The sequence below is a fragment of the Hyaena hyaena genome, unplaced genomic scaffold (assembly GCF_003009895.1).
Source record: "Hyaena hyaena isolate Hyena2069 unplaced genomic scaffold, ASM300989v1 scaffold_201, whole genome shotgun sequence".
NCBI classification, from domain to species: domain Eukaryota; kingdom Metazoa; phylum Chordata; class Mammalia; order Carnivora; family Hyaenidae; genus Hyaena; species Hyaena hyaena.
The window spans coordinates 1,051,848-1,070,543 of NW_024080833.1; the positions used below are offsets into that span (position 1 = coordinate 1,051,848).

The window sequence follows — 18,696 nt, forward strand, 5'->3', positions numbered from 1 at the left end:
GTGGTATCTCATGGTCTTGATTTTCATTTCCCTATTTACAAAATGAGATAATGCATCTCATTTGCTTTTTGGCCATATCTGGTTTTCTGCTGGGTTGTTTTACTACTTTTTAATGTTTGTTTATTTGGGGGGGGGTGGGCAGAGGGAGAGAGTGAGAGAAAGAGCCCCAAGCAGGCTCCACGCTCAGCAAATAGCCTGACTCAGGGCTCAGTCTCATGAATGTGAGATCATGACCTGAGCCAATATCAAGAGTTGGGTGCTTAACCTACTAAGCCAACCAGGCACCCTTCTACTGGGTTGTTTTAATTGAGTTGTTTTTCTTTTCCATGTTGACTTGGCTTTTATTACTTATTAAGAAATTCTTTATATATTTTTGATACTAGCTTGCTACCATTTATAAAGTAAATTTTTTTTCTGGTTTGTGATTTTTCTTTTTACTTTAAGCTGTCTTTTGGGAAACCATTCTTAATTTTAATATAGTTGAATTTTATCATTCCTTTATGCATATAACTTTTGTTAAAGAAATCTTTACCTTATAACTCAAAAAAATTGAAAATTTTCTTTTAAAGTTTTCTTTTGATAGTTTAAGGTGTTAACCCGTCCGGAATTATTTGTGATGTATCTGTGTACCCATTATTTAACCCTGTTTTCCCCATTCACTTGTTCAGTGTTGAATTTCCCCAGGGAGCTGCTCTGCTGCCTATGTCATGTTACAGAATTCCACGTAAACACAGGGCTATATCTGGGCTGTCTGTTTTGTTCCATTGGTCAGTTTGTTTGCCTCTCCTTCAATACCATATTCTTTAATTACTCTAGCTTTTTAGTCTTAGTATCTTCTAAGTCTCTTCAAGTCTCTTATCTTTATTTTGCTTTAGAAGGGACTTGGCTATTCTTTGTCCTTTGGTCTGTTTTATGATCAACATTTTAAGTTCTACTTATGAGTCATCAGAATATGATAATAGGTATAATAAACCAGTAAGTAAATTTGGAGAATTGATTATCCTCTGAATATTAAGTTATCTCTACATTTACTTAGGCTTTTTAAGTAAATGTCTTTCAGTAACAGGTTGGTTTTTTTTTAATTTTTTTTTTTTAATGTTTACTTATTTAGAGAGAGAGAAAGAGATGGGGGGAGGCATGAACAGGGAGGGGCTGAGAGAAAGGGAGACAGAGAATCCCAAGCAGGCTCCGCACTGTCAGTGCAGAGCCCAACATGGGGCTCAAACCCATGAACCATGAGATCATGACCTGAGCTGAAATCATGAGTCATACGCTTAACTGACTGAGCCGCCCAGGTGCCCCATGGCAATGGGGTTATAATTTCCTGTGAACAAGTTTTGCATATCTTTTTTTAAGTTATTTATAGATACTTTCATTTTTGTTACCATTGTAAATGAATTTTTTTTAAGCTTATGCTCTTTTTTAAAAAACTCATACTCTTTTGGGGTGCCTGGGTGGCTTAGTCGGTTAAGTGTCCGACTTTCGCTTAGGTCATGATCTCGCAGTTCGTGGGTTCAAGCCCCGCGTCGGGCTCTGTGCTGACTGCCAGCTCAGAGCCTAGAGCCTGGAGCCTGTTTCAGTCTGTGACTCCCTCTCTCTCTGACCCTCCCCTGCTCACGCTGTCTCTCTCTCTATCTCTCCTAGAAATAAATAAAACACTTAAAAAAAAAAAAAAGTTTAAAGTCTGCTCTGTCTGAAAGAAATATAGTTAATCTAGCTTTCTTATGTTTACTATTAACATGGGATGTTTTTCTCCATACATTAACTTTTAATCTATATGGGTCTTTATTTTTAAGTGGATTTCTTGTAGACAACAGATAGTTGGGTCATTTTTTTGATCTACTCTGATAATGTTTTTTAATTGGTGTATTTAGAACATTGACATTCAAAGTGACTATTGATATAATTGGATTAATGTCTAGCGTATTCTTTATAGTTTTCTATCTGTTCTCTGTTCCAATTTTTTGTCTTTTCCTTTTTTTCTGCCTTTTGTGGTTTGAATGAGCATTTATATGATTCCATTTTCTCTCCTTTCTTAGCATATCAGCTATAAGTCTTTCTTCAGTTTTTTCGTGGTTGCCCTAGAGTTCACAGTGTACATTTGTAGCTAATCCAGTCCACTCTCAAGTCATACTACACCACTTCACAGGTAGCGTGAGTATTGCATGGTGACCACATCCTGATTCCTTCAGCTGTCCCTTGTATCATTGCTGCCATTCATTTCACTGTAATATAAGCATATGTAAGCATATATACACAGAAGATATAGACCATCAGCATACATAATGGAATACATTGTTGCTAGTATTATTTTGAAGAAACTATTATCTGTTAGATAAACTAAGATTAAGAAAAATGAAAGTTTAGGAATGCCTGGGTGGTTCAGTTGGTTAAGTGTCTGACCCCTGCTCAGGTCATGATACCATGGTTCGGGAGTTTGAGCCCTTGGGTTCTGTGTCTCCCACTCTCTGCCTCTTACCATTCACAGTCTGTCTGTCTCTCTCTCTAAAGGAAATTAACATTTAAAAAATTGTTTTAATTAAAAAATGAAGTTTTTATTTACATTTACTCCTTCTTTGATGTTCTTTATGTAGATCCATATGTCTGATTCATATTTCTTCTCTATAAAGAACTTATTTTAACATTTTTTTTTTTGCAAGGCAGGTCTACTGGCAACAAATTCCTTTGCTTTTTGTTTAAGAAAGTCTTTATTTCTTATTCACAAGAAGGATAATTTTGCAGGGTATAGAATTCTGGGTTGGTGATCCACCCCCCCCCCCAGTGCTTTAAATATTTCACTCTATTCTCTTATTGCTTCATAGTTTCTGAGGAGAAATTGGATGTGATTCTTATTTTTGTTCCTCTCTAGGTAAGATGTTTGTTTTCCTCTGGCTTCTTCCAGGATTTTTTTTAACCTTTGATTTTCTGCATTTTTACAATGGTATGCCTAGGTATAGGATTCTTGTTTTGGTTTGCGCTTTTTTTTTTTTTTTTTTGTTTGGTTTTTTTTTTTTTTGTTGTTTATTCTGCTTGGTGTTCTTTAAGCTTCCTGGATCTGTGACTTGGTGTCTGACATTAATTTGAGGAAATTCTCAGTCATTATAGTTTCTAATANCCAGTGCTTTAAATATTTCACTCTATTCTCTTATTGCTTCATAGTTTCTGAGGAGAAATTGGATGTGATTCTTATTTTTGTTCCTCTCTAGGTAAAATCAGCTGATAGCCTTATGGGGTTTCCCTATTTTTTTTAACTTTTTTTTTTTTGTATTTTTACTTTTTTTCTTTTAGGTTTTTTTTTTTTTTTTTTTTTTTTTTTTTTTTTTTTTTTTTTTTATTACTTTGCTTTGGTGTTTGGTTTTGTTTTGTTTTGGTGTTTATTCTGCTTGGTGTTCTTTAAGCTTCCTGGATCTGTGACTTGGTGTCTGACATTAATTTGAGGAAATTCTCAGTCATTATAGTTTCTAATATTTCTCTTTTTTTTCCTCCACCTTGTATTTCCATTACGTTTATGTTGTATCTATTGTAGTTGTCCCACAGTCCATGAATATTTGATTTGTTTGGGGTCTTTTTTTTTCAGTCTTTGTTTTCAAGGATTCTATTGATACATCCTCTAGGTCAAGGATTTTTCTCAGTCATGTCCAGTCTATTAATAAACCTATCAAAGGCATCCTTCATTTCTGTTACAGTGTTTTGTTTGTTTTGTTTTATCTCTGGCATTTCTCTTTGCTGCTTAGGATTTTCAGCACTCTGCTTACATTGTCATCTGTTCTTGCATATTGTGTACCTTATCCATTAGAGCCCTTCATTAATTATAGTTAAATTAATCATAATTGTTTTAAATTCCTGGTCTGATAATTCGAACATCCCTGTAATGTCTGGTTCTGATGCTTGCTCTGTCTCTTCAAATATATGTAGTGTACCGTGTAGTGTACCATGTGGAAGGAGGTGCTCCAGACACACCATTAGTAGTGTGGTGGTAAGGCCTGGGGAGAGGACGCAGTCTACAGCCCTGTGATCAGTTCTCAGTCTTAGTGAACAGACTTCTCTGGACTTACAAGAGTTCTTCAGGTTATTTTTTTCTTTCCTTCAGGTGGGCTAGGATGACCAGGGTCATCCTGTAGAGGGCTGTAGTTGGCTGTTTCCCTCCCCTAGGTTAGTTAAGCTCTGATAATACCCCAGCGCATTAGGTTCTAGTTAACTGGTTTCCTTTTTTTTTTTTAAGTTTTTTTTTTTTAATGTTTTTTATTTATTTTTGAGAGAGAGAGACAGTGTGAGCAGGGGAGGGTCAGCGACAGAGGGAGACACAGAATCAGAAGCAGGCTCCAGGCTCTGTGCTGACAGCTCAGACGTGGGGCTCGAACCCATGAACCGGGAGATCATGACCTGAGCCGAGGTCGATGCTTAACTGACTGAGCCCCCCAGGTGCCCCAACTAGTTTCCACTAAGAGCAGACCTCATAAGCAGAAGAGAATGCTCTGGCGTATTTCACACTACTTCCTCTGCCCCTGCCCGACACTCAAGGGGATTTTTCTCCAGTACTTAGTGTGGCAGTCGGTTCTCGCTCCTGGAGGTAAATTTTGCGGGGTGGAGGGGAGGGTCCTGTGACTGGCTTCCCCTGGAGGTTTTAACTCTTAGAGCTGTCCACGCTGGGCCTCCGCAGCCCCTCGCTCACAGTTGAAGTGTTCTTACCTTCGAGTCTCTTCTTTTCTAAGCTGTGACTCCCTTTTTGCCTGTTTCTCTCTCCAGTCTTCGGGGCGGCAGTGTGCCCGTGTCCTGCCCATTCTTACAGGTCCCAGAAGAGTTACTGATTTTTCAGTCTGTTCAGCTTTTCACTTGTAAGTTTGGAGTGAGGACTTTCAAGATCCTGACACATAGAACCAGGTTAAACAGTCTTCGTATTCCTGGGATAAACCTAACTTGATCTTGATGTATGAACTTTTTGGTACATTGCTGGATTTGGTTCGCTGAGATTTTGTGAAGGGTTTTTGTATCTATATTTGGAATGAAATTTTTTTCTTATATTGTCATGATCCTATTTTTGGTAAAAAGTTATACATAAGCATAAGTGGAAAAATATTTCCTGTTTTTCTTTTTCCTGGTAGAGTTTGTATAAGGTTGGAATGATCTTTTCTTTTCTTTAAAAGTTTAGTAGATTATACCTGTAACACCAGCTGGACCCAGTGTTTTCTTTTGGAGATGGTTTTTTAAGTATAATTTTATTCCTTTAATAGCTATAGCACTATTTGCATGATCTCTTTCTTCTTTAGTCAGTTTTAGGAGGGTTTTCTTTATATGTGTCAATTCATCGGAGTTTGGAAATTTGTTATTATACAGTTTTTATTGTCTATTTGATTTCTGCTATCTTGAGTTATAATGACCTTTTTATTCATAACATTATTTATTTGAACTCCCTTAATTTTTTCTTCATCATCATGGCAGAACTCTATATTGTTATCATTTTGTTTTTTCTACTTTTTCTCTATTATTTCCTTTGTTCTATTTCCTTGAGATTATATATAATGTATTTTTATATATATTTGTTTTTCTTTTTTTTTCTAAATTAAGTTGTAAAAATTTAGCTTTTTTTCATTAACACCTGACTTGCGGTCCGAGAATGTAGTTGGTGTAGATGTGTTCCTTGAAATTTGTGGAAACTGACTTTGTGGCCTTGTACATGTGAAATTTGTAAATGTTTCACGGGCCCTTGAAAAGAGTATTACTCTAATTTTTAATGTGGAAAATTATATGTGACCATTAGACTGTTCGTTGTGTTAAAATTACTTCCATTTTTGAAGTCTGTGTGGTTTTGTCGGCTTGACTTACAAGTAGTGAAAGAGGTGTGTTGAAATCTTCACCATAATGGAAGGTTTGTCTCATTCTCCTCGCAGTTACATCATTTTTTTTTTAAATGCATTTTTGAGGCTATTTTTATTGAGTGCATATATGTTAAATTGTATCTTCCTGGTAAATTGAACTTACTACGTATGTAGTCATCCTCTCTGTCCTTCATGGTGCTTTTTATCTTCATCTGTTTTGTCTGATACTAATGTAGTGAAGCCACCTGTCGTTTGGCTAGAATCCCTTTCGCTTGAGACTTGTCCTTCTGCTTGAGGTGTGTTTTAGACATTCTCTTCTTTCTCCATCAGTGAATGTAGTCAGTTTAAATCTGTCATTATGGCTGTACTTAAACTTGCTTCGATCGTCTTCTAATTACCCTGTTTTACTTACGTATTTTAATTTTCTTTTTTGGGATTAAGTTTTATCCTTTTTTTTTTTTGGTTTTGCCTTTTTCTTTATTTTTTTTTCTCCATTGGGTTGGGATTTATACTCGTTATTTTATTGTTCATTTCTGAAATTTTATATGCTTGTTTAACTTTATTTTTTTTTAATAGTTCATTGTCAAGTTGGTTTTCATATCACACCCAGTGCTCATCCCCACAAGTGCCTCCTCCATGTCCATCTCCCCCCTCCACCCCACACCCATCAGCCCTCAGTTTGTTCTCAACATTCAAGAGTCTTTCGTGGTTTGCCTCTCTTCCCCTCCTCCACTATTTCCCCTCTTCTTCTCCCCCACGGTTCTATCTAATATCATTTCTTTAGAAGCGTCAGCTGAGCTGGACATTACCTGATTGTATATGTGGACATGGCATCCACAATTACTTTTTATTCTCTAAGTTGAAATTTCTGCACTTGAAGCTTTTTCTCCTAGATAATTTTCCTGTAGTGAGAAAGTCGTAGGTGCCCTGATTAGATCAGAACTGTATAATATAGGGCGCCTGGGTGGCTTAGTCGGTTAAGCATCTGACTTTCGCTTAGGTCATGATCTCGCGGTTCGTGGGTTTGAGCCCTGCGTCGGGCTCTGTGCTGACTGCCAGCTCAGAGCCTGGAGCCTGTTTCAGAGTCTGTGTCTCCCTCTCTCTCTGCCCCTTCCCTGCTCATGCTGTCTCTCTCTCTCCTAGAAATAAATAAAAATATTAAAAAAAAAAAAAAAGAACTGTATAATATAAAGCATAGAGCTTGAGATCAGGATTTTAAAGTTAGGATGGTCAGACCAAACAAACTACTAGGCAATAAATTAGACCATAATCTGGTGCTAGCCTTTAAGTCAAATGAACATTTTTCATCCAGTATTGTCTTTTAGCTTTAATTTTGTCCACCCATTTTGTTCTAAGTAATTTGAGCTTCTAAATTCATAATTTGTAATACAGTTTATTTTTCATTTATACTAAGGCCATTGGTTTGTCGGCAAAGTCATTTCTGTTTCCTCTACTACCTGATACTCTGCTTTCTTAGGAAAAGAGGTTTTTCTTTATTGGTCGTTTGCTAAGCACATATTTTTAAGTGATTCAGAGTGACTTCTGTTTACTTCCACTTCAGGAAGAAAGATCCAACATACTGTGTTGTGGGGGTTTTGTTTTTGTTTTTGTCTTTTGAGAGCATTTGAGCTCTCAGCTCTTCTGGCACCTCCCAGTGAGCAAATCAGGATAAACTAAACATTTATGTCATCTTTCTGCCTGGAAGTTTCTAATTGTATCAGATTCTAAAATGTATGTGTATTCCCCCCCTGCTTTTATTACATATATAAAACATAGGATGAAGCTTTTAAAGCACTTTTAAATAAGCCTGTATAACTTATGGTATACCATTTTATGAAAAAAAAAAAAAACCTTATAAAGGCAGGGGTACAAACTCGTTACATAATTGTTTTAAAAAAATGTTACAGTTTGGTGTCTGTTTTCTAGACCCTTTCTATGCATTCATGGAGTTTTTTCCCTAAGAATTATTTTCTAACCTATGTTGTGGTTTTGGCAATATAATACCAACATTATTTATGTGGATACTTAATGGATCTTCCTTATCTTTTTTAATGGTGGTATAAATATTCCAGTGTATGGATGTAACATTCTTTAATCTATCCTTTCCGTGTGAACATTTAGATTATTTCCAATCTTTCTCAAAGTAGTACAGCACAAATTTATATTACACATGTATGTTATATATGTGTGTTTGTATATTAAGTTTTGTACAGCATAAAGTAAAATCGCATCAGAGCAAATCCATTTTAAATTTTAGTGGATATTATTTCATGTGTAGTGAACAGGAGCTCCGTGCACTGCTGGTGGGAGTATAAATTGGTACAACCACTTGGGAAGATTGTTTGAAAGTGTCTGTTAACGGTGAACATCACACGCTGCGGCCCAGTCACTTTGTGCCTAGATCCACACCCGGCAGGAAGAGGCGCCTGTGATGCCAAGGGCATGAGCAGACACCGGGAGCAGCGTGAAGTCAGGGGTTAGGAACTGGCCCGCCCCGCGTCCACCGACGGCTGAGTGAATACAGAAGTTATGAAGTATTTATACAAAGTAGTGTTCTACACCAAAGGGGTGAATTAACTACAGCTAAATAAAACAACATGGATGAGTCTTACTAACATAATGTTGAGCTAAAGAAGCTAGACACAAAAATATATGTCCTCTGATTCCATTTAATTAGTGTTCACCAACTTGCAGAGGCGAGTCACACAGTCAGAAGTCAGAATAGTGGCTCCCTTTAAGGGGAGAGCAGTGGTGGGAGTGAAGCACTAGGAGGGTTCTGGAACCCTGGCTGTGCTCTGGTGCTCCATACTGGTGCTGCTTACCTGGGCTTGTTTCATTTGTGAAAATTCATGGTGCTACACCGTGAACCCATTATGCCTTCCTGTGTGTGTGTTCTTCAGTGAAAAATTTGCCGTGAAGGAGTTCACTTTGTTTTTGATCTATACAACCACTTCCAGACTCCTACTCGGAGTGACTGTTGGTTTTCTGTACTCCTGGCAGTCTGACAGACATGAAAATCATTTAGTGTGACAGATGGACAAAGAGGTCAAATTTTTTTAATGTTTTTAATTTATTTTTGAGAGCGTGTGTGCATGAGAGAGAGACAGAGACAGAGTGTGAGCCGGGGAGGGTCAGAGAGAGAGGGAGACACAGAATCTGAAGCAGCTCCAGGCTCTGTGCTGACGCGGGGCTCGAACCCACAAACCATGAGATCATGACCTGAGTCAAAAGTTGGACACGCAACCAACTGAGCCATCCAGGCACCCCTTGATTTTTTTTTTTTTATCTTATTATAAGTGAGTCTCAGCATGCTTTTGTATATTTACTGACAATTCATTTCTTCTATAATTTCCCTACTCCTGTCCTTTGCCTGTTTTTCTGTTACAGTGTTCAGTTTTCTTACTGATTTGTAGACCTTTTTGGTGTCAAAACATAATGTTTAAAACATTTCTTTAATATTTATTTTTGAGAGACAGAGAGGGAGACAGAGTGAGCAGGGGAGGGGCAGAGAGAGAGGGAGACACAGACTCTGAAGCAGCTCCAGGCTCCGCGAGGTGTCAGCACAGAGGCTGATGCAGGGCTCGAACCCACGGACTCGAGATCATGACCTGAGCTGAAGTTGGACATTTAACTCACTGAGCCACTCAGGTGCCCCAAAATATAATGTTTTAAATAACAAATTCAAACTAACAATCTTATTAAGTATATCCTATGTTAGGAAAGTTTCTTCTAATAATTAGTCTTAAAAAGAGCCCGGTATTCTTCAGTCTCCAGCTCTGTAGCCAACTCAGTTCTGAGGAGAGTAGAATCTGCCTCATTAGCTCCAAATCTGTTCTCTGATATGGACTCCATATAGACTAGAATCCATTTGAAAGTCCTTGTTTTATTGTATATATATTAATATTCTCTTTTTCTTGACTAGTTTGTTCTTTGCTGGGAACACTGTGAACTCAAAACAAGTTTACCCACTACATGTTACCCTTTGTTTCTTCTCATTTCTCTTTATGCCTTTACATTTCCTCATATGGAGAGGAGAAATGATCTTGAATAGGATTTGTTGTATTTGTAGTAAATTGCATATTAATTTTGTCTATATTACGTTTTTATAAAATAGCCCTTTAAAAACCAATGTGCCGCATGCGATTTCGTTTACTCTCAACCAGTACCAAATTTCTAAGTGATCTTTTCACTAAAATATTTTTAGTAACTCAACTAGTCTGATGTAGTCTCACTGTTGTGTCTGCCTTCTTATGCTTTGGTTGGGGATGCCTTATTGAGATAATGTTTAATTCAAATATTTTCTAGACTTTGCCGTATTTTAATGTCCCTCATTTTCACTCTCTAGTGGCCTGTGGATTTTTTTTTTTCATTTATTTTTGTTTTTTCTTTTAACATGTAATTCACAGGCGCTCTGCTGTTGCCCGCATTCAGGAGTTCTTCAGGAGGAGAAAAGAAAGGAAAGAAATGGAAGAACTGGATACTTTGAACATTAGAAGGCCGCTAGTAAAGATGGTTTATAAGGGCCATCGCAACTCCAGGACAATGGTACCGAATGCTCATGGCGCTCTTTGCGAGAAACTGCAGATTCACAATATGAATTTTTTCCATGATGATAATCTTACGTTACCAGTGTGCTTCCAGGATAGCATTATTGTACCTTAAGAGTTACCTCTTTACCCAAACATGGTTCTTTTAGTCCTAGAATATATTGCCAAAGGCCATTATTGTTTAAAGAAAATTCTGCCCTACTAAGGAAGTATTGTAGAATTGAAATTTTTTAGCTGGTACAAGTAACTCTTCTCGCACTTGCTACCTGCCTAGTCGATTTTTTTAGCTCATATTAGCGCCCTCTGTTGGTTTGGAGAAGAAGATTTAGATATAGGAAATCCAGGCTCATTGCAAAATGTCCAGTTACTTTAATTATAACTCTTCTTAAGACTGACAAGTGAAGATGTGTTTTAGTCACTTTGTCTCTCTAGACTTTAGTGTCTGCCTTTATGAAAGAATAGACTAGATGATCTCTAAGATCTTTGCACGTCTTAAAGTCCACAAGCCTATACACCCAGTGTGATATTAAGATCTTGTGAGATGACTAGCATCATTGATAACTCCGAACCGTTCATATTTAGAAAGTCTTGTTCTTACATATTCATTGAGTTATCCAAAAGTACCTATAGAATTAGTGTTTAGTCTGCTTCCTTCAGAATCAAGGCAAAAATTGATTTTTTTTTTTTTTTTTTTTTTTTTTTTTTGTGGGAACACTTCATTCGGTAGAATGTGTGACTCTTGATATCAGGAACCTGAGTTCAAGCCACACGTTGTGTGTAGAGCTTGCTAAACAAAAAAGTTATTTGGGCCAGGGAAATCATTAGCTCTCTCTATAGATGTCATTGATAGTATCAGTTTAATCACTCTAAACAGAATGCTTACTAGAAGCAATCAGTGCACATTTCTTAGATTTTGTGGTTAACATTTTGGAGGAAAATACTTAGGGGTAGGAATGGAAGACAAGGAAATAGAACAGTGGTGCTAAGTAACAACAAAGCCAGCCACCCCTTTCGTTTCGGCAAAAAGAGCAAAGTAGCGGTGCTGATGAAATGATTGAAAAAATCCTGAACTACAGAGATGTTGGATCGTTTATTCACATGCATCCACTGAAATACGGCATCACAACCATTCCAGTGCATCCTCCTCCTTTGTCTCATTGCTTCGTAGAAGTCAACACGTTTTATCCTTTCTCAGTTGTGGGAGAATAGCTAATAAAAAGATTGGTACTTTCTGTTCTTCTGGCATAAAGCAAAATACAAAAAGGAACCATTCATTTTTTTTAATGAACTGTTTTTATTATAAACCTAAAATGGAACCATTTTTGGAAAGGTCAGCAACATATATGGAAGTTTCCATTACGCTGCCCCAGCCCCAGAAATCCCAGTCATTCATTTAGCACTTACTGACTCAGACCCACTCTTGCCAAGTACTGTTTCAGGCCTTATAGATACAGATTGAGCAGAGCAGAATCTCTGTTTTCATGGGGAACTTTTCATTACTTCGTGCCATATCATGCTTGCTGATAAATCTGTATCATTTTCAAGTAATAGAAGACAAAGAGTCTCTTCTATTTTTTATTATTTTCTAATATTTTCAATTGCAGAATAGACTTAAGTCTTTGTTTTAATAACTCTGATTTAAGTTTTCCTGTAATTTCCTTTTTCTAAACCCTTAGATAAAAGAAGCCAATTTCTGGGGTGCTAATTTTGTGATGAGTGGTTCTGATTGTGGCCATATCTTCATCTGGGATCGTCACACTGCTGAGCATTTAATGCTTCTGGAAGCTGATAATCATGTGGTGAACTGCCTGCAGCCACATCCGTTTGACCCAAGTAAGACGGCCTTTCATAAGGCAGAAGCTGGAAATTCGTTTCTCAGCTCCAGTTTTGTTCTATTTTTTAAGATAAAAATAATGCAAATTCTCCTAGAAGATAGCCACTGGAGTCCATTAGGATTCCCATTGGGTTTAAAACAGAAATACTTAGAACCTCCTTTTGGAGGAAAGTGGGGAAATACTGTAAAGTAGTTTATCCTCCTAATAGTTCTTCTAAGTATCAGCACTTGCAGGAGCTTTGGCTGACTGCACTTCGCACCACTTACCCGAACACCACCTCTGAGCCTTTTCAGTCTTCACGCGTCCAAGTTAATGGACCAGAACAAAGGAGCTTGGCTTGTTCTTGCCTTCCATTTGACATTGCCCATGTTTCTCATTAAAGAGCAATGGACAAGAAAGAATTTTGAGTGATTTCAAGATGGTCTTAAAATTATGTTCCAGGGTAACATTTAGGAAATATTCAAAATAATATTTTCAGTTAAAAAATATTTATCAGTACTGTTTCCATTCCAGCTCAGTTTTACTGTACATATACATGCATGTATATAGACATGCATAATGGATAACATATATGCATGTCTTAATGCCAGGTTTTTATGCTTTATATTAAAATGAACATTTTATTTCTAGTTCTAGCCTCATCTGGCATAGATTATGACATAAAGATCTGGTCACCACTAGAAGAGTCCAGGATTTTTAACCGAAAACTTGCTGATGAAGTAAGATTTTTACTTATACTTATTATAGAGCATATGTCACTTTATTCCTGAAATGCTTTCTTAAGAAGACTCAAAGCAGCTCATTATTAGTTAGTAACATAAACAAGTTTATTTAGTTAAGGAGGTCGAATTTTAAGAAAAAATAACATGCCTATAATACTAGAGAAGTAAAAATCAAAATATTTTGGTAATTATAATATTGATCATTGGTAATACCAGATTAAGTGTATTCTAGTGTAAGAAAAACAGATTGACTATCTGTGCTTTTGCAATGAAGAGTCATTTAATAAACCTTCTGTCCTTTTAAGAAAATAGTTTTATTCTGGCTACCCGCCATAATCACAGCCACATAAGTAGCAGAAGAAATGACTGGAGAATCTTTTCCTTTTTTTTTTTTTTTTTTTATATTTCAAGATTTCTTCAGCTCCTTGTTAAACCAACAGCTTCCAAACTGGGTTGTGTGGAGCTCCAGGTTTTTTTGTGGGGCGAGAAGAGGGAACGTAGATGACACGAATGCTGAATTCTGGGCTTTCCTCCCTAGCTTCAGCTGGGGTTTTTATTAGTGAGTTTTCATATAAGATTTCTTATGAAAATAGGGTTCATGGCACTAATCAGCTCCCGACTTAACTGTTGAGTTTCTGTGAGTAGGTGAGTATAGCTCAAGTAGGTGCTGTGCTTGCTTAAAAACAAAGCGAGGCTCCATTACTCAGAAACATTAGTTAGAATGGAAAGAGCCTAAGTGTCCATCAACGGACGAATGGATCAAGAAGATGTGGTTTATCTATACGAAGGAATAATACACGGCAATGAGAAACAATGAAATCTGGCCATGTGTAGCAACGTGGATGGACCTTGAGGGTGTTATGCTGAGCGAAATAAGTCAGGCAGAGAAGGACAAATATCATATGTTTGCACGTATAGGAGGATTAGGAGGAACTTAACGGGGGACCATGGGGGAGAAGAAGGGGGCAAATGGTGGGGGAAAGGGAGAGAGGCAAACCATGAGAGACTCTTGAATGCTGACAAAAACTGAGGACTGATGGATGTGGGGGGGACGGGGGATGGGCATGGAGGAGGGCACTTGTGGGGATGAGCACTGGGTGTTATGTGGAAACTAATTTGACAATAAACTTTTTGGGGGGAAAAAAAAAAAAAAGAAACGTTAGTTAGAAAGCCAGAGCCCTAGACCAGGGTTGACAGTTCACAGCATAATTCCCACATCTGCTTTCTAATAGACATTTATAATTTCTATGTCAGTCACAGTGCTGAATTTTATTTTTTAATTTTTTAATGTTTATTTTTGAGAGAGAGACACAGCGTGAGGCAGGGAGGGCAGAGAGAGAGGGAGACGCAGAGTTGGAAGCAGGCTCCAGGCTCTGAGCTGTCCGCACAGAGCCCAATACGGGCCTCAAACCCACAAATTCGCAAGACCATGACCCGAGCCAAAGTCAGATGCCCAACTGACTGAGCCACCCAGGTGCCCTAGAGAATTTAAAAAAAAAAACAAAAACCTTCCCTCAGAGCTTATAGACTGCTGGGAAAGACAGACTTGTGAACAGTCAGCCAGAATGTAGAGAGGCACACACAGTGTTCTGGAAGCCTGTGCAAAGGAGCAGAGGTGCTTGCAAATGGGGTCGATGGGATGGGGGAATCTTCACAGAGAAAGTACGGATTGGGCTGAGTGCGCGAGGCAGACGGGGGGCTAGGGAGTACTTGGGATGAAGGGTCAGCAGGTTCCAGGGTGCCCTAAGGTAAATTATGAACCACTGGTGAGTGGATAAGAAAGCAGCTCCCTGGGGCAAGATTGTAAAGGGCCCTGAGGGTGCCCCATAAGTTAAAAGCGTATAAATCACTGGGAAACCATTGATGACGTCAGCATCTTTCTCTTACTTTCATGCTTTCCTTTCTTTCTTCCTTTTTTCCTTTGCCATGTGCTTTGCTGTTCCTTTCTTTTCCCCTTTGCCTGTGATTGTACAGCAGATCCCTGGGTGTTTACGGATATTCATTTAGTCCTGTTCTTGGTACTTAAGATTGGTAACGCTGAATCCAAAACTTTTATATTTCAAGATTACTGTGCCTCAGTCAAGGTAACATTTTCTCAAGAGATCCGAGTGACCCAGGGATAGTAATGTAACACCACTCTGTCACTGAGAGCATCCGCTCTGCCATCGGGGGAAGTAATGAGCAGTCACGGGGTACACTGCTCTGGGAAACAAGGCACAAGAAAAAAGTCCTTGAATTCTTGAATGTTTTAAGTAGCCTCAAGTGTGACCTTTGTCTTTGTGCCAGTTGAGAGAGTGGCGTTCTGTGATGTTACTGCCTCACTGCAAGTTAATTACCTGGCATCAAGTAAGGCGCCTTAGGGTGGAAATCTCCATAGCGTACACGTAAGGAATGAAGTAACCCCTCTGAGGACCTGCTAATCTCTTCACTGCTGTCCTCATCTTCATGGGAAAGTACAGTCACTTCATTGTCTCTGACATGGTCGGTCAACTTGCCTCTTAGGTCATAACTCGGAACGAGCTCATGCTGGAGGAGACTAGAAACACCATCACGGTCCCAGCCTCTTTCATGCTGAGGATGCTGGCCTCACTGAATCACATCAGAGCTGGTAAGGGCCGTCATTGTATTATTCACACCATTGTGACCTTTGGCAAACATGCTGTTACTTATCAGTTGCTTCAAAGTGATTTGTATAATTTCCCGTAACCACAAAATGAGGCCAGGTAGAACTCCTGAGCTATAGGAGGACTGTGAACCCTTGATCTTAGTGCAGTAACTTACTTCCTCATGAACCAAATCCATTGAAAAGTGTCCAAATGAAAAGACAAAGTCACTTTAAAACTTTTATCAGCTGTGGGGGCGCCTGGGTGGCTCAGTCAGTTAAACGTCTGACTTCACCTCAGGTCATGATCTCACGGTCAGTGAGTTCGAGCCCCGCGTCGGGCTCTGTGCCAACCGCTCGGAGCCTGGAGCTGCTTCAGATTCTGTGTCTCCCTGTCTCTGCCCCTCCCCTGCTCACGCTGTCTCTCTCTCTCTCTCTCTCAGAAATAAATAAAAATTTAAAAACAGGAAGTGAATGTAATCAGTCTGTGGTGATAACAGTAGAAAAGGCCCAGTGTCCATTACAAACAGAGTGCACTTCACAGGCAGACGGCGCTTGTGGTTCTTCACTGAGTCCACAGATTAAGTGTCTTCACACGCTGGGCATCATCTGTTATTTAACAATAACGACAGCCATCGTTTCTCGAGGGCCTGTAACGAGTCAGCACCTCACTAGTCTTTCACAGATGTTTCCTAGTGAGCTCCAACCTCTGCGAAGTCGGTTATTCGTAGTAACTTCCCCGCTCACAGCTCAAGAGCCTGCACATGAAGCTGACTTGCACGCACTTACTCCCCTGTAAGTCGCCCTAGAAAGTTCACTTGCAGGAATACATCCACATCAGGAATATGACCTGCAGCCCTCTGGGTGATCCGATCACAAGCTGCTTTTCAGGCTCATTCACAGCATTTACTCCTTCTGTGCCCCCTCCTTCCACTCTGGCCCGTTTTGAATGTGGGGGCACGTCAAACTCTTCCCCATCTCAGGGTCTTTGTCATCATGCTGTCCCCTCCCGCCCTCACTCTGCGTTAGGGTCACTTCTGCTTATCCTTCGTGTCCTGTAAGCGGTGGATTAAATACCACCTCCTCGGAGGGAGGAGGGACAAATACTCCAGGCAAGGTAAGGAGCATGTAGCATTTTTCAAAGTCCTGGAGGAGAAGGCGTGTGCAGCACAGGTAAAGAGTTGAAAGAAGCTCATATGAGGTGGGGAGAAAATCATCACACTGTAAATACTTCCAGGAAAGAATGAACATTTCAAATGGTCAAAACAAAATAAAAAAATAAACATGGAGCATAAACAGAAAATGTTAGTAGTCCAACAGAATATTTTTGCAGTAGCTTTTAGGCTTCTGTATTATTACATTAATAACTACTATTTTTGATCCATTTTCTTCAGTAACAGTGAGTAACCCTTAAAATTCATCCATTTAGATTTCAGACTTGAGGAGGCAGCATTTTCTAGAACATTTGCCAATTAGGATTCTTAAAACTTCCTTGTTCTTCTGAGGAGTTTATCTGGTGAATGGCTCTAACTCAGTTTTTCTGTAGAAATCAGACTCTTCCCTGACCGCTGCCGCTGCCCCTTCGTCTGCGGCTGAGAGAGGCGGCTCCCGCGGCGAGGGTGCCCTTTCTGCCGGCAGCCAAAACGCTGTCGAATTGGCTTAGTCCACGCACCCTCTGGCTTCTCTTACGTAAAAGACTGGAAAGTAAAATGGACCCGAGTTGTTTGTATCATTAAGACATCAAGTTTTTGGAGGAGTCCGTTGTTCACCCCTTTCCTTTCCTTCCCTCCTTGTCTCCGGTACTGGGAGAGCCGTGAGCCTGTGGGCTTCAGGGGGTCGGTGGCCTGTGCTGCGGTAGCCCTGGCCCCCTGCAGGTGGCGCGGCCCCCGTTCCTCCCCAGGGCTCGGGGCGGGGGGGGGGGGGGGGGGGGGGGGGGGGGGGGGGCAGGGCGAAGGCTGCACTTCAGGTCCCCGGTGGGGCCTCGTAAACGACGCGGACTTGGGTCCTACGCCTTGAAGGTTCTTACCCGTTTCCTCTGAATAGCGTTTGGGCTGCGTTTTCAGAAGAGCATCCAAAACCCTTCCCATGAGCACAGCGCTAAAGACTGTGGCGGCTGCTTCCGATGGGGGCCCCCAGACGTGCGGCAACGATGGGAGGCCGAACAAAGGCGATGGACGTTGACTGACTAGTAGGGGGGAGGCCGGCAGAGGGGAGGCTGTCTGCAGCGGGCGGAGCTGTTACTCAAGGAGGCCGGCGAGGAGGGGCGGCTGCGGCGGGGCTTTCCCTTTCCCCGCAGCTGCGCCTGGTCACTTAGGTCCTGTGGCCGCTGGTGGCCGTCTCTGCTCAGCCACGTGGTCCCTGCGGGCCCTTTAAACAGTCCGTTCCTCGGGCCCGTTTGCCTAAAAGTGGCCTCTGCAAAGACTCCTAGTGTAGACCAGCCACTGCTTGACATGTAAAGGCAGTTCTGAGACCCCTGCAAGTTTTGATGGACCTTGAAGGTGGTCATCGTGTGTCTGGGCCATTCTCCACTCTTCCAGAATATCTCCGTACGAGGCTCTCCCGTGTCCTTAGGCTAAGCGTCCAGACGTGGTAACAGGACGCGGCACTGGACATACTTCCCGTCATGCCCCTGGGCCTCGCCCCGGAGCCCGACGCGCCCGGAGCCCGACGCCGCAGCGCGCTCCCAGCCGGGCCCGGGTTCACTCCCTCCGCAGTCGGGGCAACATCCTCGAGGATGTGACCGTCTTCACCGCCCCAGCCTCCCCGCTCCCTCCCTGGCCTCCGCAGTGCGGCCTCCGCAGGCAGGCGCGCGCCTACTCGCCTACTCGTGTGGGAGCGGGGGCAGCACAGAGGCTCCGGGGGGGCGGAGGGGCCCCTGGGAAGTGCACGCCTGAGACTCTAGGCAGGGCCTTCGTGGTAACGTTGTGGTGCCCCCTGCCCCCTCCTTCTCAGGCCCCGACCCCCTTCCCCCCCTTCCTCCTCGGGGCCCGACCCCCCTCCCCCCTTCCTTCTCGGGGGCCCAACCCCCACCCCGTTCCTTCTCAGGGCCCGACCCCCCTCCCCCCGTTGGTCTAGGTGCCCCTGGTGGACTCGGTGCTGTGCGAGGAGTTGGACGGCCGTGCTGCCCCCCCCAGAGCGCAGGCTTTACGGGGTTTGCTGGTTTTCGTGAGGCGT

The 18,696-nt window shown here is 41.1% G+C and overlaps 1 protein-coding gene across 5 annotated transcripts in view; it reads left to right on the forward strand.

Annotated features, from left to right (window-relative positions):
• DCAF6 (DDB1 and CUL4 associated factor 6) overlaps window positions 1–18,696 on the forward strand; it is a 141,989-nt gene that overhangs the window by 121,083 nt on the left and 2,210 nt on the right. For all 5 annotated transcript variants that reach the window (XM_039241904.1, XM_039241905.1, XM_039241902.1 and 2 more), the window contains 4 exons: window positions 10,223–10,361; window positions 12,040–12,196; window positions 12,829–12,917; window positions 15,423–15,528. In XM_039241904.1, coding sequence (XP_039097835.1) covers window positions 10,223–10,361; window positions 12,040–12,196; window positions 12,829–12,917; window positions 15,423–15,528 — 491 coding nt within the window. The remainder of the gene's footprint in view (window positions 1–10,222; window positions 10,362–12,039; window positions 12,197–12,828; window positions 12,918–15,422; window positions 15,529–18,696) is intronic.